At 36.9% G+C, this 26,609-nt stretch overlaps 2 protein-coding genes across 2 annotated transcripts in view; both read left to right on the top strand.

Annotated features, from left to right (window-relative positions):
• Positions 1 to 937: 937 nt before the first annotated feature.
• On the top strand, positions 938 to 4,278 carry LOC138694511 (U1 small nuclear ribonucleoprotein A-like). Its single transcript, XM_069818297.1, has 2 exons — positions 938 to 1,048; positions 3,275 to 4,278. The coding sequence occupies exon 2, from the start codon at positions 3,308 to 3,310 to the stop codon at positions 4,001 to 4,003; it is 696 nt and encodes a 231-aa protein (XP_069674398.1). The 5' UTR covers positions 938 to 1,048; positions 3,275 to 3,307; the 3' UTR covers positions 4,004 to 4,278.
• The window catches only part of nbs (nibrin), a 102,267-nt gene continuing 76,608 nt past the window's right edge, over positions 951 to 26,609 (top strand). The window contains exon 1 of the mRNA XM_069818293.1: positions 951 to 1,044. The gene's annotated coding sequence lies outside the window, so the exon portion shown is untranslated. The remainder of the gene's footprint in view (positions 1,045 to 26,609) is intronic.

Raw genomic sequence — 26,609 nt, 5'->3', positions numbered from 1 at the left:
TAGGGGAGAGGAGTTCACCGCGCGATGTATCCTACGAGATATGCCCTACAATTTTGAAGCTACTAATTTTTACTCTTCTCACAGGAAATACAAAGTTCCAATGATTCATAACTATATTTAGAAATGAATTGAATTAACCGACCAAGCACGAACAATTATATTATTTCAAACCATGATACGTGATCAGGGCCATTATTCAGCCGTAAGGAGCAGAAAGAATCACGTTTATTCCCAGCTTCTGAAACTTGTAGATTAACTGCGTGTGAAATTCTTCCAGGATTCTAAAGTAGAATTAATAAGAGCCATATACACTTATTGTATAGCATAAAAATATAAATTAAATTACGCAAAACCCGTTTCCTGATGTGTTATCATATATTGTGTGCACACTTTTAACTTGCCTGCCGCTAGAGGGCTACTGTCGCGTCAGCTGTCAAATGTTGGCATATTTTATACGTGACTGTATCTATTAGACTGTGGTCTACAGTATACAGTCACGAAGCTTGAGTTTTGAGGGTGCTAGAAACAATAGACTGTGACGGTTCTATTTTGTATTGCCTGTAATGAGGCGATATTAGCGATCCTAGTGATGAGCAACTACCTAATGTTTGCATATTTACTACGTATTGAGCTTCGCGACTGTATATACTAGACTGTGATTTTATACTATATATATCAGGTGATTATATTTAAATAATAATAATAATAATAATAATAATAATAATAATAATAATAATAATAATAATATTGTGCCCTTCGAAGATTGTGCCCTGAGAGGATAAAACAACGACTAACTCGTTGGGATAAAAAGATTGTGCCGGTAAGCACTGGCTGCGAGCAATATTTTTTTATTCCAGAAGGTGCCTAGTAACTTTGATGTTTTGGATTGGCAATGCTGAATTTTGACATTTTTTTTTTGCCCGCTAAATTCCAAACCTGCAGTCTCAGTCTGCGCCTGTTGCCGCTTATACGTGATTTGTAAGAAAGTTGAATGTGAAAAGTAATTGTTGCAGGTGTTGTCCTGATGTAATAAATCCACAATAGGTATGTAAGTAGTAATGTCATTTTGGGATCATTAGAATATTGACATGCATTTTGTCATTAATATTATACAACTGTTTTAAATGTTGCTAGATAACCTTAAATAATTTGCGTTCAACTAACGTTAATATCGAAACATGGTGGTTATATAGTAAGTGCCATAAACTGACATAATATGCCAAATAATTAATACATAATAGCTATAAATGTATTGTTTTGCCTGATCTTTGTCACATATTTTGCGACTGTTAAATTGTATACATTAAAGCTGCACGTAAATGGGATTATTGTGCATCATAAAATAAACACAATCTAGATTTAGATTTAGACCCGAACCTAGAGGTGTGGCTCTTTGGGGATGCCATTCATTTTCTTTAATTCCAATAATAAAATGTTCCGCACCGTAGCGTCATTGTCTAAGACATCATGCCTGGAACGGAATGCGCGCTGGTTCGAGTCCTCATGGGAATTATGGGGAAGATATTTTCTCATGAAATTTCGCCGATTGTATGGGACATGCCCACCCACCATATGGATGAATTTGGGGCGCAACGATAGCGAAATCTTGTTTCGAAGAAACAACTATAATGGCTACCATACGATACCACCGTCTTTGATAAATGAACGTTTACCTATGCTGAAGCACGTGGACGTGAGGCCAACCTGGAACTGTCTACATAAATGCACATGTTAGTTTGTGATTGATTAATGATTATGTATGGTCTGCTAGGAAAGGTAAAATGGAAAATAATAGGTCTAATCCTATTTCTCAACGAGTGTTCATTTGTAATTCACATGTTCATACTGAATTCGCTCGTGCTGTCAGGAGACTATTTCAGTTGAAATTGTCAGGTGTTGGAGTTCCAAGTCATACTATGATTCATAACTTGGTTTAATAACTTGGGAAGTCTTTAAAATAAGAAACAAATAAGACTGAGTGCAATGCTCTCAGGAGAAACTCTGGATGGCATTGAGCACTGGCTGAAAAATTCTCCAAAAAAAATCTCTTCTGTGTCTTTCTCAGCAAACGGGAATTTCCTATACTTCTGTACAAGAGAATACGAAGTTACTTAAGTTAAAACCTTACAAAATTTATATGGTGCAAGAACTTAACCGGATATGATTCATTACTTAGGAGTAGATTTTGTGAATGGATTGTGAGTAAAGTGCATGATGGCAAAATTGATCCTAATCTCATTTTGTTTTCGGACGAAGCTTGGTTCCACTTAAATGGCTACCCAAAATATTAGAGTGGAGTGAGCACTTAGCAGTGACAGGATAATAAGTATTTTTTTCTTTTTTGAAGAAACAATGCGATCGTTATGTGCAAAGAATTTTGCATCCCCTTTTTTTTTTAATTACTGTGAGGGAAAGTAGTTTGCGTTTTTCCAGCAGGACTTTACGACTACACATAGACCCAAATTTTCCTTGCAGACAGTTCATGAAAGTATTCGAGGATAAAGTTATCATTAACTACACAATATAGCCCCTTCAATCCCCGATCGAACCCCCTCGGAATATCTCTGTGAAAATGATAAAGTAAACAGGACAAATCTATAATCTTAGAAGAACTCAAGAATAACATCAATCAAGAGATCTAAAAAGGATGATGGATATTTTACGTCACTTTTCATACAGAGGGAACTACTCGCCAGACTTTTATAAACAGTCGCATTCCCTCCAGTTTAAGCCGGAGCTGATGGTATAAGAAGACAGAAGTAATCTATAAACGTCATTGGCCCACAAACCTGACCACTTCTGCGTAATTTCCTTCTGTATGAGAAATGAAGTATAAATAGATGCCAGAAGTGTGTGGAAAATGAAGGTAAACAATTCCAGTATCTCCTTCCATGACATGAGTATCTAAATATGTAACTTTTTAAAAATAAAAATTAGTAATATTTTGTTAAACGGTCACTAGTATCGCGAGCTTAACCCGAAATCTTACTCCATGGCCAGTGAACTCCATGCCGCACTCACATTTCATAGTTAATTAATCCATTCGCCCTGTATCTGCTATGTTTTAAGAGCATTTTTACTAAGTTTATAGTACGGTAACTTGTTAAGCTCCTCACTTTACAGTATTTCGTCATATAATAACACGTCTTTAATTGGATGGCAAAAAATCAAAAGTATGTCAAAGGAGTGAATAATTGGGTGAGTGAGCAAAGCTCAATAATATCTAAACCTTAACTTATAAATATTAATATCTTACCTTTTACTTTATTTGCAGACTTTTAAGCAAAGAAGCAGTCATTTTGTAGCCATGGACTATCGACCGAATCATACGATTTATATCAGTAACCTAAATGAGAAGGTAAAGAAAGAAGAATTGAAGAGATCATTGTATGCCATTTTCTCTCAGTTCGGTGAAATTCTGGAGATTGTAGCCTTGAAGACATTGAAGATGAAAGGGCAGGCGTTTGTTATCTTTAAAGAAATCTGTAACGCAACAAGTGCTCTGCGATCGATGCAAGGTTTTCCATTTTACGACAAACCCATGAGGATTCAATATGCCAAAGTGGACTCCGATTTAATAGCCAAGATGAAAGGCACTTTTTCAGAGAGGCCTAAGAAAGCTAAAAAGGAGCCAGTAATATTGAAAGAATCGATTATGGAAACAAAGAAAACAAAGAAGAAAGGTGGTAAAGAGCAGGCCCAACAACCATATAACACCGGAGCAAAGAACACACCTACTACAACGTCGGGTATCGTCCCAGAACAGCCTCCAAACCAGATCTTGTTCCTTACCAATTTGCCACCCGAAACGAATGAGGTGATGCTTGCCATGCTGTTCAACCAGTTCCCAGGGTTCATTGAAGTGCGTCTGGTGCCAAACAGATATGACATCGCATTCGTGGAGTTCAAGAACGAACTGCAGTCTTGTGTGGCCAAAGATGCCCTGCAAAATTTTAAAATTACCCCTACCAACGCTATGAAGATATCATTTGCAAAGAAGTGAATAAATAATGTTTGGTGATATTGAAGTTTTATTTCACATTGGAGTGTCCTAATAGAATGGATTACACATTGCTTTCAAAATATTTATATTATAGCTAATGGGGCCATTATTTCTATTTCTAGGTACAAGATTCAAAACATGTAAATTTACCTTACGAAAATATTGGTGTAATTAACTATCTTCTTTTCGCATCTCCTGAATAAATTTTGTCACATTTGAAACCCATGTAATAAAATAAAACAGGTTTCGCGCTATTGCATTTTGGTAACATTAAATTTGTTTTCTTTCAATTGTCTTATACATAAAAACCCTAACAACTGAAATCTAGATTTTTATTGCGTTTTCATGCAGAATTCAAAATGCTTTGAACATGCTTGTCATATTGAAATCTTAATGAAAACAGGAATTCAAAATGATTTGAGTCACAAGGTCAATGCTCCTAAAAAGTGGGATTGGATTGTATTCAATACGGATTGAATTGTATGAAAACGCATAAGTTATCACATTCAAAATGATTTCTATACACATAGCTCATGAATGATTGTCATTTGTTTGATCTGTCATCTGTTTTACCAAGAGCGATCACAGTATTGTATTTTGAAAATTCTTGTTATAACTAGAGTCCTGCATTTGGCACTGAATAAAAGATAAATGTACGTCGAGCATACTAGTTTTGCTTAGTAAGAAGAGCAAGTTGCGAATCAACCATTCACGCTGCAGTAAAGCATTTTCCTGTACGCTTTGGTACTGTGTGTTTACATCTGTTTATTCATATGCCTGTGTGTATGTCGATGAACACCAGGCATAGTACACTTGTACAAAATATCACTTGGATTTAATAACAACAATAAGAAATTATTTATTTAAAGGCAGCTTTATAGGGTGTTTAAAAAAAGTGTCGCATATTTTTACAGTAGGTAGCATTGGTCGAAACTAGAAAAAAGTTCCTATAAATATATTGTGTCCAGAAACAAATATCTGTTGAGATATGGGCCATACTTGTGGCCTATGATGCCCACCTGTCTGTTACGTAGACATTACAGAAGGTTACCACGCATTGTTACACATGTTTCAACCCTTCTCAGTGAATCACGAATTCTTGCGACCACACCTGGCTGTTGTTGGATTTGCTCACATGCATTGGATACACGCTCCTGTAAATGTCTCCATAGCCAGAAATCCAAAGAATTTAGGTCAGGTGATAGGGGAGGCCATGCCATTGGACCTCCTCGACCAATTCATCACCCATTAAACCTCCAGTTAGGTATTGTCGTACGAGCAGTGGCGTAGCGTCAATGTAAGCTAAAAAGCTTAGCTTCCCCAGTTAATAATAATTTCATAATAAACCTGCAGTTTATGGAGAAAATTATTTATTAATTTTAATAGAATTTATATTTACGCGCTAAATATTGTGATGCGGCAGCTCAGGATTATTTGTGATGCAGCAGTAAACAAGAAGCCTGCACACACCAGCTTCCAAGCAGACCGGTTCCTTCTGTGTAATCCACCCCGCAGATTTTCCATCCCTTTTAAACTACCCTAGTCGCAAGGCTCGCAAAGAAGCTAGCTTTAACATTTAAAATAAGTAGTTTCCGAGTTATCCCTATTCGTCAGTTGTGTTCAGTTGAAGTGTTAGTGTGCATTGTGGCTGATATAATAAATAATGAGCGAAATAACAGTTCCTGACACTAATTTACTTGAATTTTTAGGACAATTGTATTATCAAGACTGACTTACGAACAAAAGTGTGATTTAAAAAACAAATGACCGACTCCCTTGCTGTCAATGAAGGACACCACCAAAAGACAGACGCATACTTACGTAATGATACTAATATTGTGATTTCTCTAAGTATGACAGGGAGTGAGCTAATGATATACGTATACGTGTCTATTTGTTAAGAGATATGTGTAAACCATGAAATCGTATTTTATTACGTCTCATTTGAGGTCATGCTTATTGGTGTTACTTACGATGTTCCAACCAATCTTCGACTGCTGACTTGAAATTGACTACTATTTATTTTAAGACTGTATTTTTGTAATACATTTTCTCATATTGCATGAAAGACAACTTGAGTTAGCTTCCCCTGCTCAAAATTTCATGCTACGCCACTGCGTACGAGGCATAGAAAATGGGTTGGTTATCCTTCTTGCATAAACAGAAAGACAACCTACACCTCTGAATACTGTACATACTTACTAACAAATAAAATGATAGACTTTATAGCACCCTAGACCTTTGTTTAGTCCTACATTCTGTTTAATTCTGTTGAGGGATGCTATCCACTCTTAAAACGTGCACCATTTTGTTTTGTTTTTTAAACGAATGACGATCATAGGCCACAATATAGCATGGTCCTATCTCAACAGATATTTGTTTCCAAACACATTTTTATGGGAACTCTTTTTCTAGTTTCGACCTATGCTGCCTCCTGTAAAAATATGTGACAAAAGATAATTTTTACCAGGAACAGACAAAACTAACACATTTTCAGGAGTCACCACATTTTTCCCCGCACATGCAATGAGAAAATCATTGGACCTAAGATAAAGGTGACCCCGAGCAAGTTGAGATAAAATGCACTCTGCTATGCTCGTTGGACTTTGACCAGAAGGTTCAAAGAAACCCCAGAATCTCTATACATGACATCCTCAATTATCACAATACCTTAGTATAAGGACAAGTTGAAACATGTCTGGTATGTCCGTTGTCTCGACTGTCATGACAGCAACACGTTCTGCCTCAGTAACTTCAGCTGAAATATGTTCTGTGCAGACCTCCAACTACACTCTAACAGCTCAGTTTGAATAATCTTGGATGGACCTTTAAAGAAAGATGCACTCTCTAAATGAGATTTATGCACAGAATCGAGTTTACATGTATATTTTATCAATGTCAAAAAAATACCAGGATTATTCGAATTCTTAGCTTCATCGTGTCCTCTCTTAGTGCTAGTTCATATGGGCCACAAAATTTTACGCAGTTTATTATTTTAGATACATCTCTGTTTTTGCGAATTTTGTTGTTGTGTCACTCAACTGATTCTTGTAGGCTTTAAACCCACACGAACATCAACCGATGCTAGGAAAGCAAGGTTAATGACATTATTAATTTACATGCTTGTCAGACTTCTCGTGCTTGTGGATTTTTTTCATAAAGTCTAAGTCTGACACTCCTTTATCAGTCCATGCCATACTTGCAGCGTCACCCGAAACCCCGAACAGAAGATATGGAAAACAGAAGTGCATTCTGAACTTCACAGCCACAAAGTCATCGAAGTTATTATAAATTTCAGGATTAAAAGTTCTATGGCCAGTTGCAGAAATGTTAATCATTTATGATCGGACTTTGATCGATGATTAACTTGAGTTTGACCAGCAATCAGTTACATTCTTTTTGCACAAACAATAATCTGTATTTGATTGGCAATCAAACTGTCGTCAGATTTGATCAGTAATGTTTTGCTGGTCAAATAGTGATTCTCCGATCAAGTTTGTTTCATATGTTGCATTTATAGATTAATTTGATATTCTTTTGGAAAATATTTTGTTATGGATTCTTCAGATGACATTTTTGAAAGGTATGAGGAAGAAATATTGTTAAGACAATGGAACATACAAAGGCGAGACGAATTATATTTTATGTTTGAAGAAAAGGAGTTTGAAAACGATTTAAGTTAAGTAAAGAATCTTGTTGTTTGGTACTTTAAAAAATTGAAAGAAATATATGTAGACAGACTATCAGAAACTATCCTCTCTCTGCAATGCATCAACTTTTAATTACATTAAGGTATTATGCAACTGGTACCTTTCAGATAGTCTTGGGTGGTATTGTAGGGTTGCATAAGTCTACTATCAGCAGAGTGGTGAGAGAAGTTACCCATGAACTTGCTTTTATCAGCGCAGACTTATATAAAGCCTTCAAATTCTGAGAGGGAACATCTTGAGATTCAAAGATAATTTTCAGAAATATCTGAATTCCCACGAGTAATTGTCTGTATAGACTGCACCCACATCCCCATTATATCACCTGGTGGAAATAATGCCGAACTCTATCACAACAAAAAATGTTTCTTTTCGATAAATGTGCAGGCTGTGTGCACATCTTCATTATGATTTTGGAATATAGTGGCCGGTTGGCACGATATTCCTCATGAGCAGGCTACGTACTCAGTTTGTGAATGGGGAAATGGAATTCTATTAGACAATGGTGGCTTTTCTTGCTCTAATTTTCTGCGAACACCTCTGTCTAACCCAAGGACTGAACCAGAGGAACTATACAACACAACTCACATACGAACACGAAACTGTATAGAAAGAGCATTTGGCATTGTTAAAAGGAGATTTCCATGCTTATCAATGAGTTTTCGCTTCAGGCTGAGAAGGTAGCAATCAACAACACTCAGAAGTATTATGGCATGTTTTGTCCTATATAACCTACTGTTAGAGCATGGAGAAACTGAACCCCACCTCCAGATGAAGACTTGGTACGAAGATTCTATCCCAAAGCTGAAAGGGACCAAGCATCATTCAGTGGAAGAGGAAATGGAGGACATGTTGTCAGGACTGCTTTAATAAATGCACACTTCACAGAAATGGCAGAAAGGTAAATAAAAACAATACAAGTTTATTTTCAAACATGCAACTTTATTTTTTAACTCATTAGCCAAAATTGTTTTTTTTTATTTCCAAATCTACTCTGGCAACCTCAAGGTTTGTCTTCAATATCTCTATTTCCATGCTGTGTTTCTCCAGCAGAAGGTGACACCTTAAATCATAGAAGTCCACTTTACTACTTGTATAGCCTTCCATCCTGTTTCTTTTGTGCTGTCGTGCAGTAGGTCTACTTGTTGTAGTCTGCATCTGCTGAAGGCCTGCTGTTGGAGTCGTTTCTGGTCTATTTACAGACGGAGACTGCAAAGGTGGTGGAACAGTCTGATGGGCTAGCACCTCTTCATGAGGTTCCATCTGTATCTCTTCAACATTCATAACAGCAATGGACCATCAAAATACGTTTCCAGTGACTCGACACAGGAAACGGGATCAGAGTCAATGTTTTAATGATCTAGTACTTGGCCATCTCTGTCGCACAGGTTACAGAGAGGTGTGAAGTTCTGATAGAGTTTGGCTATAAGCTGCTCCCCATCTACGAGGCGCGTCCATAAAGTAACTTTCCCACTCGTCCCATAGCTAGCAAACCATATGTTGCGCAAAGTGATTGCATGTACATGATAGAGTAATGTCCTGGCATGGCAAATGCGCTAGTGGAACGTCCCAAGTGCTCTCAGTAGCTTCACTGCATTGGTTGAAGATGGACGCTCCTATTCTAGCTCCCACCATGTGTGAAGTGCAATCAGTGATAAAGATTTTGAATGGACAGGGCATAGCGCCAATTGAAATTTATTGTCAGCTGTGCCAGGTCTATGGGCCTAACGTCATGAGCAAGCAGATGGTGCATTGCTTCACAAGGTCATCTGTGATGATGGTTGGCCTCCCACTGCGCTCCTCATCATGCATATTTTGGTGTCCTGCTGTAAACTGTCTACACCTGTTGATTTCACTTCCACATGCCTCAGTAGAGGTGAACGATCATCCAACCTGAACAGAGATACCGGTATCGTGTGGTTAGCACTTCTGATAATACCTTTAGTAATTTTATTGTGACTAATTGGTAATCGATTACAAAATTCACAACTCTGATAAGAAGAAAGTGAAGAGTACCAGTATGTATTTATATTTATGATGTTACCGTTGCCTTCCTTCTTTTGAAAAAATGTGTGATCTTGGAATTAATGACATAGCTTACCTCTTCATACCAATACATTATTAATAATAATAATACCATACTTCGGTCGATAAATGAAAAACAAAAACCTTGCACTATAAAACAAATTAATTATTATTAAATTAGGACTAAACAAATAGACCTAAGCCCTAAATCAATAAACACATAAAACTCGGAACGGCATGTTGAAATTTCTTCTGAATTCGTTGTTGTGGTGTTTTGAACCATAGACACAAAGAGCATTAAAAAATTTGTAAATTGCTTGGAAATTCCTGGACTCGAATAAAATTCCTCTTCTACTTTCTACCATGCCCACAGCATCAGTTTTTTTTTCTACTGTATTTCATATTTTTTTCTACTATCTTCACTAAATATCAATTTCAAACCGCAAGAAAATAGCTGTGCGTGCACTCTTCCCCATCGGCTCCATGTTCTCGATGTAAGATGTTTCTGTCATTCTATAGAGCTCACTGGATGTGGCAGACTACAGTCACTAATTGCGATCGTGGTTGTAGCACACACTAGTATACCACAGTATAATACATACAGTCGCACAACTCGTACGTATAAAATATGTCAACATTTGACAACTGGCACGACAGTAGCACTCCAACAGCAGGCAAGTTAAATGTGCGTAAAGTACATATGATAACACAGCAGAGAAATGATACTGATATTTTGGCAGTCTCCGACATTACATTGCAAAATGGCAAACGAGCACAAGGCTACTACTATGTGAAACAAATTATGCATGTATGCATGGAAGTCAACACTTAGTGATGAGAGAAAGGCTGCTATCTTGTATTTGAAAAGCTTATAAGTTGTAACTGTATGAAATCGTGGACGTAGATTATAGATAGACCACCAAAGCCGCATTGATATGATGTGTCCAGCACACCTGTACAGCAAACGAACTGTTGACCAAACAGACATTATTACCTGGGTTCAAGCCCCATATAAATGTACCAGTAATTTCTTAGAACAGGTATGAGTATGAAAGAATTGCAAGAAAATAGTCAAATTAGAATATACATGGGGTGTAACTTTAATAGTGGCAACACTGCTGTAAAAGCTAAACGAGATGTAGTTCATTGTTGTCACTTCTACCACATGTTAGTCTATGTCTGCCCTCCTTCCCCCTAAAAGGACTCTTCCCTTTGACTCACAGCGCATGCGCTATGGAGAGTTGAAGTTAGTCTCCTGTTAGTTATAGCTCTAAGCAGTTGTGTTTCGCCATGCTTACAAAGCAGGAACAGCAATCTTGTCTGAAAATTCAATCCGCCCGTAGTCATACAACACGACAATGTCATAACGGTCTTGTTGAGGAATGTGGAGAGATGGCGTTACCATACAGGACTGTGGCGAGGTGGAATTCGATCCTTCAACAAGGGGCGTGACCGTGTGGAAAACATGGCTTGGCTGGGTCGTCTGAGAGTTAGTGAAGAGGAAGTGTAAGCTGTTTCTGCGCCATTAGACAGCGATCAACAACAGACACATCCTATAGCTGATTTGTACCGTCGCTGGAGGTGTGAAGTGTTTTTCCATCCACCACATTCGTCCACACCTGCGGAGTAATGGTTAGCGTGTCTGGCCGCGAAATCAGGTGGCCCGGGTTCGATTTCCGGTCGGGGCAAGTTACCTGATTGAGGTTTTTTCCGGAGTTTTCCCTCAGCCCAATACGAGCAAATGCTGGGTAACTTTCGGTGCTGGACCCTGGATTCATTTCACTGGCATTATCACCTTTATCTCATTCAGACGCTAAATAACCTAAGATATTGATAAAGCATCGTAAAATAACCTACTAAAAATAAAAATCCACCACATTCACCGGACTTATGTCCCTGTGATTATGACTTCATCCCAAAGATGAAGAAACCACTTCGTGTCGTGACGTTCGATTCTGGACTGTTCCGGATATTCTGCAGGCAGTAGGGCGGTCCATCAGAAACATCAACAGAACAGGAGCTGCTACATGGATACTACGACTTCCACATCGCTGGCAACGAGTTGTAGACAATGCTGGTTACTACATTGAAGGACTGTAGAAGTTTCACAGATGTATCACGTGTATATTCGTAATAAATAAATAGTTGCCATTATTAAAGTTACAACCTATGTATAATGATCCAATGACACGAAGTATAATTCCATACTTTGAACCCAGTGAGTGCATTATATGCCTGAGTTCGAGTCCCGTACATTTATAATGGGTCCACATAAATAACAATAGGCCTACAAAGAAATTGCAGGGAAAATGTGAAAATTAGCATACATAATAAGAATATCAAAGTAAAAATCGATAGTCTGAACCTAATGAGAGCATTATTTCCTGAGTTCGGATCTTGTACATTTATAAGTCAACAGTATGTGTAAGAAGGAAGTGCAGAAAAACAAAAATATTCTTCATTATTTGCAAAAATAATGTCCCTAGATTAAATAGTAACAGGCCTAAGTTTGAACTCAGCCAGGACATTATATTCTGAGTTCAATCCTTTTATACTGATAAGAGGTAGTGTACAGGTATGAATTGCCTAAGAAATAGAATGTTTAATATTACAATCTCTCCTACTGGAATACTAATAGGCCATAGTTTGAACCCAGTTTGGATTTATTTCCCAACTTTCACCCTTGTAAGCGATGCTAAAAAATTTGCAGAACATATAAACGTAACACAGGCCACAGCGTGAACCCAGTGTGAGAGGACAGAGAAAAGATGAGAGTACAGAGTGGTCTGAGAGGACAGAGTGGACAGTGATTGGACTGAAAGGACAGAGAGTGGACTGAGAGTACACATAGTGGAGTGAGACTTCAGAGAGTGGACTGAGAATGGAATGAGAGTAGAGAATGGACTGAAGAGACAGAGTGAACTCAGAGTAAAGAGGTTGGACTGAGAGGACAGGAAGTGGACTGAGTACAGAGTGGACTGAAGAGAGACTGGACTGACATTACAGAGAGTGGTCTGAGAATACAAAGAGTGGACTGAGAACACAAGAGTGGACTGGGAGTACCAAGAGTTGACTCAAATGACAGAGATTGGACTGAGAGGACAGAATGAACTGAGAGAGCACAGAGTGAATTGAGAGGACAAGAAGTTACAGAGAGTGGAGTGAGGACTGAGAACACAGATTGGACTGAAAGGACAAGAGAGGAAAGAGAATGGACTAAGAGTACAGAGAGAGAGGACAGTGGACTGGGAGAACTGAGAATATAGTGGACTGAGAGACAGAGTGGACTGCGAGTAGAGACAGTGGACTCAGAGTTCAGGGAGTGTACTGAGAGGGCAGAAATTGGATTGAGAGACGAGAGGGTAGACTGAAACTGGACTGAGAGGAGAGAGGATTGAGCCGACAAATAGTGGACTGAGGGGACAGGGAGTGGACTGATTGGACAGAATGGACTGATGTACAGAGAGTGGTCTGAGAGCACAGAGATTATACTCAAACGAGAGACAGTGGACTGAGATTACATAGAGTAGACTGATAGGACAGAAAGTGGAATGAAAGGACAGAGTAGATTCAGGGTACAACGGTTGGACTGGGAGACAGATTGGATTGAGAGTGCAGATAATGGGCTGAGAGAACAGAGAGTAAACTGAGAATTCAGAGAGTGGACTGAGAGAACAGAGAGTGGACCAAGAGGACATAGAGGGGACTGAGAAGACAGATCGTGGACTAAGAGTGGACAGACGGTACAGAGAATGGGCTCAGAGGACAGAGAGTGGACTGACAGGACAGAGATTGAACTGAGAGAACAGAGAGTGGACTGAGACTACAGAGAGAGGAATGAGAGTGGACAGAGAGAACTGAGATTACAGAGAGTGCATGTAATAAAACTTACCAGAAATCGTTTTTAAAGAAACTTTTGTTATGTAATATTTTTCATAAGAATCAATAATAAGCTAGATATTTCGATTTATTTAATTCAAGCCCCCTTATAACCTCTTTTTTATATAAAATATTTTGAATGCCATATAGCCTATAATCTAAGTTAGAACAAACTTAATTTATATTCCAATTGTCATATAAATTGGTTCTGCCATTATCACGTGAAAGGGTAACAAACATCCAGACAGACAGACATACAAACGAAAATTTCGAAAGTTCGAGTTTTGGTCTCAGGTTAGTTAATTATACATGTTAACACCAACTAAGATTTATTAGTAGTACTGACAATGCCATGCAAAGGCATATGCCAGGGGAGGAGGTGTTACTGAGTTTCAACCCCCTCATTGAACTTAAAATATATAGGGTATATATATATATATATATATATATATATATATATACATATATATATACACATATATATATATATATATATATATATATATATATATATATATATCGATTTAAATATTATTTTTATCTATAATAGCTTTCCTTTCACTAATTTTTCACTATTATATACTTATATATACTTATGACTAGGGACTGGATTTTTATGTAATATCAAGATGTGAAATATGTACATACTTACGTAAGTAAAATAAGCGGAATATGTACCAAAATATGTAAAATCATGAAAATATTTAATATCAATATCTTGCAGATATAGGATAGAGAAGACTCTCCACTTGTGATTTCATAGAGCACCCGACTTTTTTTACTGCACACTTAACACATTACTATTTTTCCATCTGTAGTGAAAGCTTCGTCTATAGCAATCCATGATTTTGTTTTTGTCGTTAGGGTTGAAGATACAGTGGAAATTTTAGTTAAAAGCAGTAGATAAACTCGCACTTTATACTGTAAGTACTAAAATTAGAGAAATGAGTGAAATGAATGACACAACAGTATTGCAAGTACTGTTTCGCTGTACTGGATTAGGAGAAAATAAGAGGAGATGTGGGACATATGCATTTTAGCTGCTCCCTGTAAGAAATAAAGTACCTACTAAAATCTCAAACTATAGGCATTTACAAACTGTTGTTTGAAAAGTGGCATTCCTTTCTCATTCAGGAGGAGGATTATTCCAGCCGAGAACCATACTTAATAATAACTTGGGAAATCCCATTTCCGTATAGGTTTACTAAATTTAAAGTAAAGCAATAACCTGAAAAGCTATTTATTTTAATCTTTCAACATCTTTCCAGTTTGTTCCTTTATTTCAGCTTCTTTTCAAAAGTCGGCTACTTTATTGCGGCTCATGCCAGACTTGACACGGGTTTTTACAATACAAGGTAGTTGTATGAGAAAGGTTGCCTTCTGTTCATTCATATTTACAGTGGGTGCTATGGGGTGAGTGCCTCTATTACTTCCTGGAACTAAGGACATTATGTTTCGTCCCGAAATATATTCTTTCTTGGGTAGGTAAAAAGGCTTTTTAAATCTATGTATTTCAAATTGGAAACTTCTCCAGCAGAAGTTCCCCCCCCCCCCTTTTAGAGAAATAAAAATGAATAAAACCCCTAAATATGTAGATTTATGTAATACCAAGCCATAATATGTAATGTGGGGTAAATATGTAAAAATATGTAGTATCAAATTTCAATATATTAATGGTAATTACAAGATTCGCAAAGATTTGTTATTTATATACGGTTAGGTTGAAAGGAATATAATATGTAATTGCATAAAAATTCGGTCCCTACTTATGACTTTTAAGGAAGCCGGAGGTTCATTGCCGCCCTCACATAAGCCTGCCATGAGTTCCTATCCTGAGCAGATTAATCCAGTCTCTACCATCATATCCCACCTTCCTCAAATCCATTTTAATATCCTCCCATCTATGTCTCGGCGTCCCCAAAAGTCTTTTTCCCTCTAGCTTCCCAACTAACACTCTATATGCATTTCTGGATTCTCCCATATGAGCTACATGACCTGCCCATCTCAAACGTCTGGATTTCCACTCTGAGGCTTATTTTGGGGTTTTGTAACAAGCTGGTTTTTTTTACGGTGATGGGTTCTTAGCCCTTCGTTCAATCCCCAAGCTGGAAAACCGTACCTTATCAGCTGTCAGCGACTGCTTATTCAATATATCTCCATATCTGAAGCCCGTCTCCTCTGTCTGCAACCTGAGGACACGCCATGCCATGGAGGCAAAGCTGATATTTCACTGTTAGAATAACAAAATCTACATCGACATAAGGCTTAGTCCTCCTACCCCTCCTTCAATATAATCCCGTGTTGTTTGTTAAAAATGGAATGACTGTAAAAAATTATATTTCAAAGATTTTATAAGGTATTAATACATATACCGTAAAATAACAATAATAAAACAAAATATACAATACCGATAATGTAAACTGTAAACAGTTGACAAAATTCTGCGTACGGCACTGATGCCATAAATACTTGTAAATTCTACGGTGAAATAAGAACCTAATCTGAACTAAACTCTAAATCCGTGCATGTCACCTGCTAGGTCAACAGAATGAACAGAATATATTAGCAGTCGGACACTGAAGAGAAGAATTCGTCTGTGAAAGAATCGGTGACGAAGCTAAGGTCTAAATACTGGGTAGGCTGAAAAAATCTGCTTACCTTATATCTTTTTATACAGTACCGTAGTTTCCCCTAACTATGGTCCAGATTTGTCACATTTTTCTTTGTATATTCAGTACTATTCATCCAGATTAAGTGAAATTTTGGCTTCGGACTCTTGTAAGTTTATATTAAATAAATATTGACATATGTGTTTGAAATTATTTAATTACAAGTGTTGAAAAAATAATAAGCATTGGTACATAGTTGTATTCTGAGTTGTCCAACTATGGTCCACTCATATATTCATGCTTGAAAGCATGAATGGATTATAACTGGAGCTGTAATTATTCGTAAATAAATACATTGAGTTTCTAATTTAAGGGTAGAGACATAATCTAGCACAGAAATATTAAAAATAAATGAAAAGTACATAGATTCTTTTTATTAGTACACATTACATAAACACTCAATAAACAAGTGAAATCTGAAAGTCATTTTTCTGCAATAATGAACAATTCGACTCACCGGCAAAAAAACCGGGCCACTTAAAGTTTCTCAATTTTTTATGAGGCAAGAATCAGAAAATCCTTTATGAAATGAAGAAAACATTACTTCCCAGGAAAAAAAAAAAAAAAACTTACAAATTATATCAATTTTCTTCCAAATGTTCAACTGATTTTGTGGCCACCCAGATGTTGGTAATAGCGGGTATTGCCTCCCCGTGACTGTATGACTGTTACCATTCGCCGATTCAACCCTTCTGGATGTCAGTCTGGTCGATTCTATTCCATTCTTTACTTAGAACATTTCGGAGCTGCTATAAGTTGCTGTGAGGAGTTAGACGACTTCTAACTCACTTCCCTAGCATGCCCCACACATGTTCAATAGAGTTTATGTCAGGACTTCTTGCTAGCCATGTCATCCTATTCAATCCAACGTCGTGAAGGAACTTATCCACGATTCTTGTGGCATGAGGGCAAGCATTGTCATGCATTAACAAGAACTTTCCACCAATAAGTGGGACATATAGTACCACATGTTAAATTAGACCTTCTTCGATGAATCTTGGAGCAGTCAATGCACCTCCATTAATGAACACAAGTTTTGTGTGAGCTTCATACGAAGCCACCCCATACCATTACTGATCCACCTTGGAAACTGACACGTGAACTGAAGTTACATGAAGAAAAACGTTCTCCTTCTCTTCTCCACACTCTTTCACGTCCATCTGTAAACTAAATCTCGATTCATCTGTGAAGAGCACTCGTTGCCACTCCCCCAGGTTCCAATTAGCATGATTGTGAGCAAAACGTAATCGTTCAATATGATGTTGCTGGAGCAATTCTGGGCCTTTAGCTGGTCTTCTGGAATCAGCCCACATTCATCCAGACGTCCTCTTACAGTTCCCTCACTCACATTAACTTGTCTTGTTTTCTGGAAGGCTCTTCTGGTCTCAATAGCTGTGGAATGGCGATTTCTTAATGTGTTTAGGACAATAAAATGGTCGTCACAAGCCGAAGTTACTCGTTTTCTCCCTGAACCGGGTCTCCTGGAATAATCTCCTGTCTCTCTAAAGCAATGGTACACTCGATCGAGGAATCCCAAGAACTGCAGTCACATAATGCTGACTAATCCCACCTTCTATTAATGCAACTACTTTTGCTGAATCGGTAGGATTAAGCGACATTAATATACAATGAAGTACTCCAATACTGCCTCAAAAGAGCTTACCAGTCTGTAGACATCTTCAGCTTAGCTCGAAATGAGTCCGAGAAGTTTACAGATAATATTAGAAGAAGAAAGAATCTTCTTTTCAGATCATTGTTGGCTATTACGTATTCAGTATTACATTGTTACGTATCAGAAAATAAATGAATAACTAAATGAACCTCAGCACACCTACAGTTATTTAAAAAATCCTACAATTTTAAAAAATTTTAAAGAAAATGTAGTTGGCCCGGTTTTTTCGCAGGTGAGTGTATATTAAAAAACAAAAGTACGGTATCAAAATAAACACATTCTTAGCAAAATATTATGCAAATAAATTCACTGATAATGTTTATTTATCGTACTGAGAACTACATTCATTAGGCTTATTTTGATCCTTTGAATCTCCAATTCTCTTGTAAACCTGAAATTGAAAATAGATCTCTCTTTTTCGAGACGCATTTGGGGTCTTCAATTTGTTTTATTATGTTTTCCTTTCTATAGAATAAAATGTCTTCCATTTCTCGCCACCTCAGTAATTGCCGCTTCTTACTATACATGAAACAACAGCTCCATTGTTCTTCACTTCCAAAACATTCCCTGGCCACAATTCCTCCCCATAAGTTACTACCATATAACTATGTGCCTTTAGCATTAATTTAACAGATTTCGTCTTCTTTTCCATATCTGACTCACTGTCTGTAAATATGGAGAGAACACCGGAAAAATCATAATCTGTATCCAATTCAATTTCATCGCTCTCATAGTCACTTACAGGGACGGTTGTTTTCTTTCTACCCTGAAATTTTCGTTTTACTGGACCATCATTCGTGCTAGTACCATTGATGCTGGAACAGCCTGTTTCTTTGTGTACTTGGCTATAATGTTAAATTTAGAATATAGGTACTGAGATACCGTATTTGCAGAAATAAATAATCACATTGATCAGATTTTATTGAAACAAATATTTCAAAATGAAATACAACTATGGTCCACGAAAAATTGTGGTACATAGTTGAGGACTGACTTGTAGCCTTGAGATTAAACATTTTTCACGCAGAGTCCTTAACCTCTGCAAGTGTAATTATTACGTGAAAGTAAACACTATATAGCCAAGTTTAATTGTACAAAGAATCATATATCTACAACGTACCAGTTCTGCAGAGGAGAGCTTAATAAAACAGACAATCACAAACTGAATGATTTCGTGTCTTCACACATTCAGTAGAACGATGCACACTGACCTTGTTAGGCATCCTTATCATTGCCACGTGTAATGGTAGATAGAAGCATCTATGGGGAACATAATTCCATCACAGTGGCGCCTTAAATGGTAAACACCGAACTCTTGGGGGACTAAGTAATACATAATGCGTTTTGGACCATAGTTATGGGAAATTACGGTATATGTTTATCGGCTTATGTATCAAATTTTTTTGTGACACAGACCGCACAAGAAGATGACCACTCATTTCATCCCCAAACAGAATATAGGTATAACAGTATAACTTATTTGTCTCAGAGCACCCTGTTAGTGAAAGATATTTCTTATACCATGAAAATTGAAATTTTCTAGTTTATATGTCACCATCCACTATTTCAATACCAGTATGTAAATGTGATGCCGATCCCCTATCTTAGTAAGTTTATTTTGTTTCATATGCCCAACTTGAAAGCAGTTTATCTATTAATTCTGCAAATAATGACATCAATGAACACTCTGTAAGAGCCATTTTACACAAAATTAGTATGTAATACACAAATGCATGCACTTTTGATTACATTATTATCTTAATGATGTTTAATTTATAGTCGTCATTCGGAGTAATAAGTTATGTAAATTTATGGTAATTTTTATTTATTATTGATAAAATTTGTGTCAGCTTCCGTGGTTATACAATGCACATTCTCAGAATATCATGGTTGAGGCCAGCTCCCGTCCTGCTACTGAGTTGTAGTGAATTGATACCCTTTCTTCCCCAGCCTTCTCTCAAGCTTGCAAGTGCCGCTGACTGTGAGCGAAGTTATTGCGCCTGGCTTCGAGGCTTTGTGTCATAAGCCTCTCGCAGTGGAGTGACTGTCAACAGTGAATTTAATATATGGAAGGAACGGAGTGAATCAAAGTGTTACCATTCATCGTTATTATGAACTTACACTGTTACTAGATATAGTAACTCAAAGTCTCTTAAGAGCTTTCCCCTGAAAAGAATAGAGTTTCTGGAAGCACCCTCTAGAAAACAACCATCAAAAGAAATGCTACTAACACATTCCTGTCCTTAGAGCCAGTAATGATATGGTTATGTACATTAATTCAACTTAGAAAACTACTTCAGTCACTACTTAAAATGCATTCAAATGAGTACTTCATTAAACAAATTTACTTACTTATAAATAGCTTTTAAGGAACCCAGAGGTTCATTGCTGCCCTCACATAAGCCCGCCATTGATTCCTATCCTGTGCAAGATTAATCCAGTCTCTATCATTATGTGTTGATCTAAATGAGGGGTTGGAAAGCAATGGTGGATCGTTAATGTTTAGGTGAGGGGTTTGGACTTTTTCCATTGCTGGTTGTCACAATCAAAAATTAAGACACAATGTTTCGAAGGGTGGTTCTCCCTTCGTCTTCAGGTGGAAGGAAGGAGAGAAGAGTCATACAGAATAGCTGTACGTAACGATCCCAACAGTAGGTTTTTTCTCTTCTCTCCTTCCTTCCACCTGAAGACGAAGGGAGAACCATCCTTCGAAACGTTGTGTCTTAATTTTTTATTGTGACAACCAGCAATGAAAAAGTCCAAACCCCTCACCTAAACATTAACTCTATCATCATATCCCACCTCCCACAAATCCATTTTAATATTATCCTCCCATCTACGTCTCGGCCTCCCCAAAGGTCTTTTTCCCTCCGGTCTCCCAACTAACACTCTATATGCATTTCTGGATTCGCCCATATGTGCCACATGGCCTGCCCATCTCAAACGTCTGGATTTAATGTTCCTAATTATGTCAGGTGAAGAATACAGTGTGCAGTTCTGCGTTGTGTAACTTCCTCCATCCTGTAACTTCATCCCTCTTAGCCCCAAATATTTTCCTAAGAACCTTATTCTCAAACACCCTTAATCTCTGTTCCTCTCTCAAAGTGAGAGTCCAGGTTTCACAACTATACAGAACAACCGGTAAATAACTGTTTTATGAATTCTAACTTTCAGATTTTTTGACAGCAGACTAGATGACGAAAGCTTCTCAACCGAATAATAACAGGCATTTCCCATAATTATTCTGCATTTAATTTCCTCCCGAGTGTCAATTATATTTGTTACTGTTGCTCCAAGGTATCTGAATTTCTCTACCTCTTCGAAGGATAAATCTCCAATTTTTATATTTCGATTTCGTACAATATTCTGGTCACGAGACATAATCATATACTTTGTCTTTTCAGGATTTACTTCCAAACCTATCGCTTTACTTGCTTCAAGCAAAATTTCTGTGTTTTCCCTAATCGTTTGTGGATTTTCTCTTAACATATTCATGTCATCTACATAGACAAGAAGCTGATGTAACCCGTTCAATTCCAAACCCTCTGTGTTATCTTAAATTTACAGAGAATAAAAAGTAATGAAATACCAGAAACTATTACATAACTTGTGGAACTCCACTAAGAAAATTTCTCCACGAAGAAGTTACTGAATGTAATGATTTAAGCATAATTTAAGAGTATGTTCTTTAGGAGATATTGAAACCATAGGAATGCGTGCCTGGCTGGAAGAATGTATGTAGCGATTCCCAACTTTTCAGGAACATAAAGGATGACTCTTACTGTATTCAATATCATACCACACTGGTCTAGTAGCTAGAGTGCTGGACTCATAATCCTGTGGACGCAGGTCAAATTTCTGGCATGCCCCTTTCTTTATAACTTGTGCAGGGCAAGCTCATGGACCAGGTAACATAGGGTTTTCTCTGGGAGCTGCAATATCCCTGTGGCATCCAAACAAATAACCATCATCATCTCATCTCATAGGCGTAGCATACACCAGTCTCATATGGTGCATCTTGGGCAACAACTCTGATAGTAAATTGGTCTACGTAAGTGGCTTCACATGAATGTCGAAGAGTCAAGTACCTGCCATTAGAAAAAAAAAAAAAAAGAACCAATACAATATAAGAAACAGGTGAAAGGGATATGAGACTGTATTTTTTTTTTTTAATGAAGGATTAAGAAGAGAAAATGTCAATCTCTCTGTGGAAATAAACCTTAGAACATTTAATATTTACATCAATGAGATATGAGCTCAAATACTTTTAGTGAAATAATTCTAAACAGTTTACTTATAGGAAATCTTTCACTATTGTAATTAGTTATTTCGAATTTGTAGGAAAAATTTTATGTGAAAAGATATAGAAAGATACACTTTTAAGTAATTGATACAATTATATTATTATTATAACAATCACCTTCTTCATCTAATCTCATGTACCTGGTTGTGGGATCGAGTATGAGATAGGGTCCTCCATCTGTGACGGGTCTCTTCACTATTCTCTTCCACTAGTGCTCACCACGATTTCTCTTTTTTTTTTTTTTCAACATCCTTCTTAATTTGATATCCATATCTTGTTCTAGGTCATCCAACATGTTTATTTCCTATTACTTCAGTTTTAGTGTCCTCTTTGTAATTTCTCTTCACCCATCCTCATAACATGTCCAAACCATGTAATTCTGCTCTCCTCCAATATATCTTGCAATTTTGTAATTCCCAAAAATCTAATACCTTCCTTTATTAACTCAATATCTTCGTGTTTTCTGTATTATACTTCTAAGGAATATCAACTCTGTCGCCTGGATCCCTCTATGATCAAAATTTTGTCATAGTCAAAGTTTCCAGTGCGTAAGTATGTCAAGATTGGTGTGTAATGTAAATTATACATGATATTCTTGCACCTTTGAGATATGTCTCCATTCCATTCACCACTACACTATATTTGTCTAGAAAAAAATGTATAATATTATGTAATAAATACCCATTACTATGATACACTCGTATAATTGTTATATAATTATTATTATTGTAGTAGATGTTGTTATTACTAGTTCCATTATTATTATTATTATTATTATTATTATTATTATTAATGTAACTGGAATTATTAACAGTATTATTACTACTTGTAAAATCACTTGCAATTTTTTTTCTAATTTCGCTTATTTTACGACACTTAATCAACTGCTGTAGTTAACTGGTGGCTGAGTGAAATGAAGGTGATAAAGCCATCGAAATTAGTCCAAGGTTCAGCGCCGGAAATTACTATCACAGGACTTGAGGAACCACGACAAACCCTAGTGAGGATAGCTGGCCCCAGGGATCTAACTCTGGACTTCCCGATTAGAAGACAGGAATAATAACCAATACTCCACTCTGCTCGGTGTTGTGTGCACTTCAACAACAATAATCAATGTATAAGCCAAAACATTGAAACAATATATATATATGTATATATATATATATATATATATATATATATGTATATATATATATGAAAGCACAGAAACAACATACCAAATGTTCAGAAACATATCAGCATGAGTGCGAACAAGAGTTAGTTTCCATTCCGAAGATTGCATCAGCTTGGAGAGGGTGTGCAGAATGAGAGTAAATTGATAATAATGGCAAACACAGCTACTGATTTGAAACAGAACAAGAGTAAAGTATATACCGGTAACGAGAAACTGAAATAGGTGTGATCGTTAAAAGGAAAGCAAAAGTAAGGAAGCAGAAAAGTGTAGTTCATGATTTAACAGCTTGTAAGCTATGGGAAAAGGAAAACAAGCTAAGAAGTGTCACACATGAAAAAGCTTTATCTTTCGAATTGCAGTTTGCAGAGTACTGGAAGAAATTAACATCAAGAAAGAAGAATTAGATCCAAAGAACAGGAAGGTATTTATAATGCAGACTTTGTGATATTGTAAGGGTAAAGGTAAAGCTAGTCCCTTCACATGTCATGAAGACACTTGGGTCCATGGAAGTGGAGTATCATGCTTACTTGACTTCGGCACTAGATTGAGGTCCGAAAAGACCCTGTACTCAATTTGATAGGAGTCTGAGTGAATCTTGGGGCATTCCTGAAGTTTGACAACGAGAAAATCCGAACACCACCCATGATCGAACCCTGGATCTTTCAGTTCGTAGCCAGCTGCTCTACTAACTGAGCAACTTAGCCACCAGTGTGATAGTATATTAATTTGCAATGTAACATAAAAGATATAAGAACAAAAAAAAAATTGAACCTAAACCCAGGTAATTACAATACAGAATAGAAGAGAAAGAAGAGGGACTGTTTAAATATATAGAATATACATAAATATGTATATCAACTGCAGTAGCATTGTAAGTGTAAAAAAAAAAAAAAAATTGGAAAAAGTGGAAATCAAATGGAACATCAATGTTTCCGCTGAAACGGGTGATTAATTAAAAAACCCAATCCCACATACCTATTATCGAACAGTACACCACTGGCAATAAACATGTAAATTGTTGCACCACAAGTTTAGACCAATGAAGTGATTTGAAAAAGAGACAAAAAAAAAAAAGACGAAAAATCACTTAGGACAACATGCAATATAGTGCATGAGAAATGCGTTTGTATTTCAATTTACCTGCTGTGCTGTGATGCGATAACACAGTTGTCACACATTTCACTTGCTGTCATCTCTAAATACGCATCATCCATTACTATATCATTACTTTAGGATAACTGCTGGAATAAAAGAGTGGCTGAAATAAGTGTGTGTTTATAAAATTTAGTCATTTAGTTAATACATTGTTCAATCGTGAACAAAACAGATCACAACACACTGCACTCGGAACAGGCATGGATAGCAGGCACAAGAACCCATAATTGTGAAATGGTGAGGTTTAGGGTGGGGAAGAAAAGAGTTTAAGAAAGAGAGAAGAAATGATGTGTGGGCCTAAGTTAAGGAAGTTTTTTTTTTTTTGCAAAGAAAAGGGCTAAGCACAAAACATTTAAAATATATTAAAAAAATACAAAGTAACATCTTAGAAACAAAAAACATACCTTGGAAAAAGAAATATTAAATATATGGCATCCTTTCAGATTGTGAAGGCGTTTAATAATGGATGATGTGGCAGCTGTAATTGTGCGAGAGGATACAGGAAATGCTGGAAACAACAGCCTACCAATCCAGCAAGTAGTCTGAAACGAAGATAAAGAATCGACCTAACCAAACTTGCAATCATATTGAAGTAACTACATCAGAAGGAAGAAGGAAAGGAGTGTCGTATGTTAGACTAGTTTGTAGGCTAAGAAATGTACCAATCACAATTAAATGAAGTTAGTACTTCACTTCTTCGAAACATTCTAACTCTAAAGACAGGAAAGTTCTCAGAAAGACAAGATGCTATACAAATAACACAATGACATCACAGAAACAAAGTCATACTGACAACATAAAAACAGATGAGTTGAGAAATATAAAATTTGCAGCTCGAGTGAGAAGGAGAAAGTCTACCTAGACAGAGGATGCAGCAGCCCAACAATAGGTCTTGGATTAACACACAAACAACCAATTCCTTCAAAATATTTTAGGTTACAGTACCAGTAGTTACCTCGACCATATTACCATTTTCAATATTTCAAAATCAATTTTCTAAGAGACTCAAGCTAAACAACTTGGAATGATCAATTTTAATGTAAAGTATAATGAGACATGTTATGGAGAAAGAACGAAGGAAGAGTCTAATGAATGCATTGCATGGAGTGTGGCATTATAGGCAGAAATATGGACATTACGATGAAGTGAAGAGAAGCGAATAGAAGCATTTGAAATATGGATATGGAGAAGAATAGAACGTGTAAAGTTGACAGACAGAATAAGAAATGAAACTGTGTTGGAAAGAGTGAGTAAAGAAAGAATGATGCTGAAACTGATCAGGAAGGGGAAAAGGAATTGGTTGAGTCACTGGCTGAGAAGAAACTGCCTATTGATGGATGCACTGAAAGGAAATATGAATGGGAGAAGAATTCGGAGCAGAAGAAGGTATCAGATGATAGACGACATTAAGATATATGGATCATAAGAGAGACAAAGAGGAAGGCAGAAAATAAGAAAGAATGGAGAAAGCTGGGTTTGCAGTGAAAGACCTGCCCTTGGGCAGAACACTGAATGAAAAAGAAAGGAAATAGCACAAAAGGCTACATAGCGCTCAATCTTGTCACCTTGGCCAAAGAGATCTTGTATGTACCACTGCTGGAGAAGAATATTATTGGAGAATCTTTAGTGTATTGTAAATATTCATAACTTAATTATGTATGTCACTATTGTATTGATTAAGGCTAGTCGAGTGGAAGAGAAGGTCTTATGGCCTTAACTCTGCCAGCGAAAATAAAACAGTCTATTGCTTTGGAGCACTGAGCATGCCCAATGCGTTGTATCTGGCACTTAGAACATTCAGGTGGTCCTTTTTTCTCAAATGTACCTACTTTACTTCTAAAGATGACTGGCAGAAACATCGACATACGAATGAGCTCGCTCAAATAACAGCAGATTGCATTGACAGCAATGCAAAGAAGACTTCATTATGAAGCTGTTTCTTGTGATATCCGATGAATATTCCTCCTGCAAAAATAACTTAAAGTTAATGATGTACGGCACAAATTATAATCAATGATGCAT

Source organism: Periplaneta americana, chromosome 2 (assembly GCF_040183065.1).
Source record: "Periplaneta americana isolate PAMFEO1 chromosome 2, P.americana_PAMFEO1_priV1, whole genome shotgun sequence".
NCBI lineage: Eukaryota > Metazoa > Arthropoda > Insecta > Blattodea > Blattidae > Periplaneta > Periplaneta americana.
This window is presented reverse-complemented; position numbering and strand designations above follow the sequence as displayed.

Excerpts from the sequence above, each read along its gene's own strand:
- LOC138694511 (XM_069818297.1), top strand. The coding sequence starts at position 3,308 with ATGGACTATCGACCGAATCATACGATTTATATCAGTAACCTAAATGAG.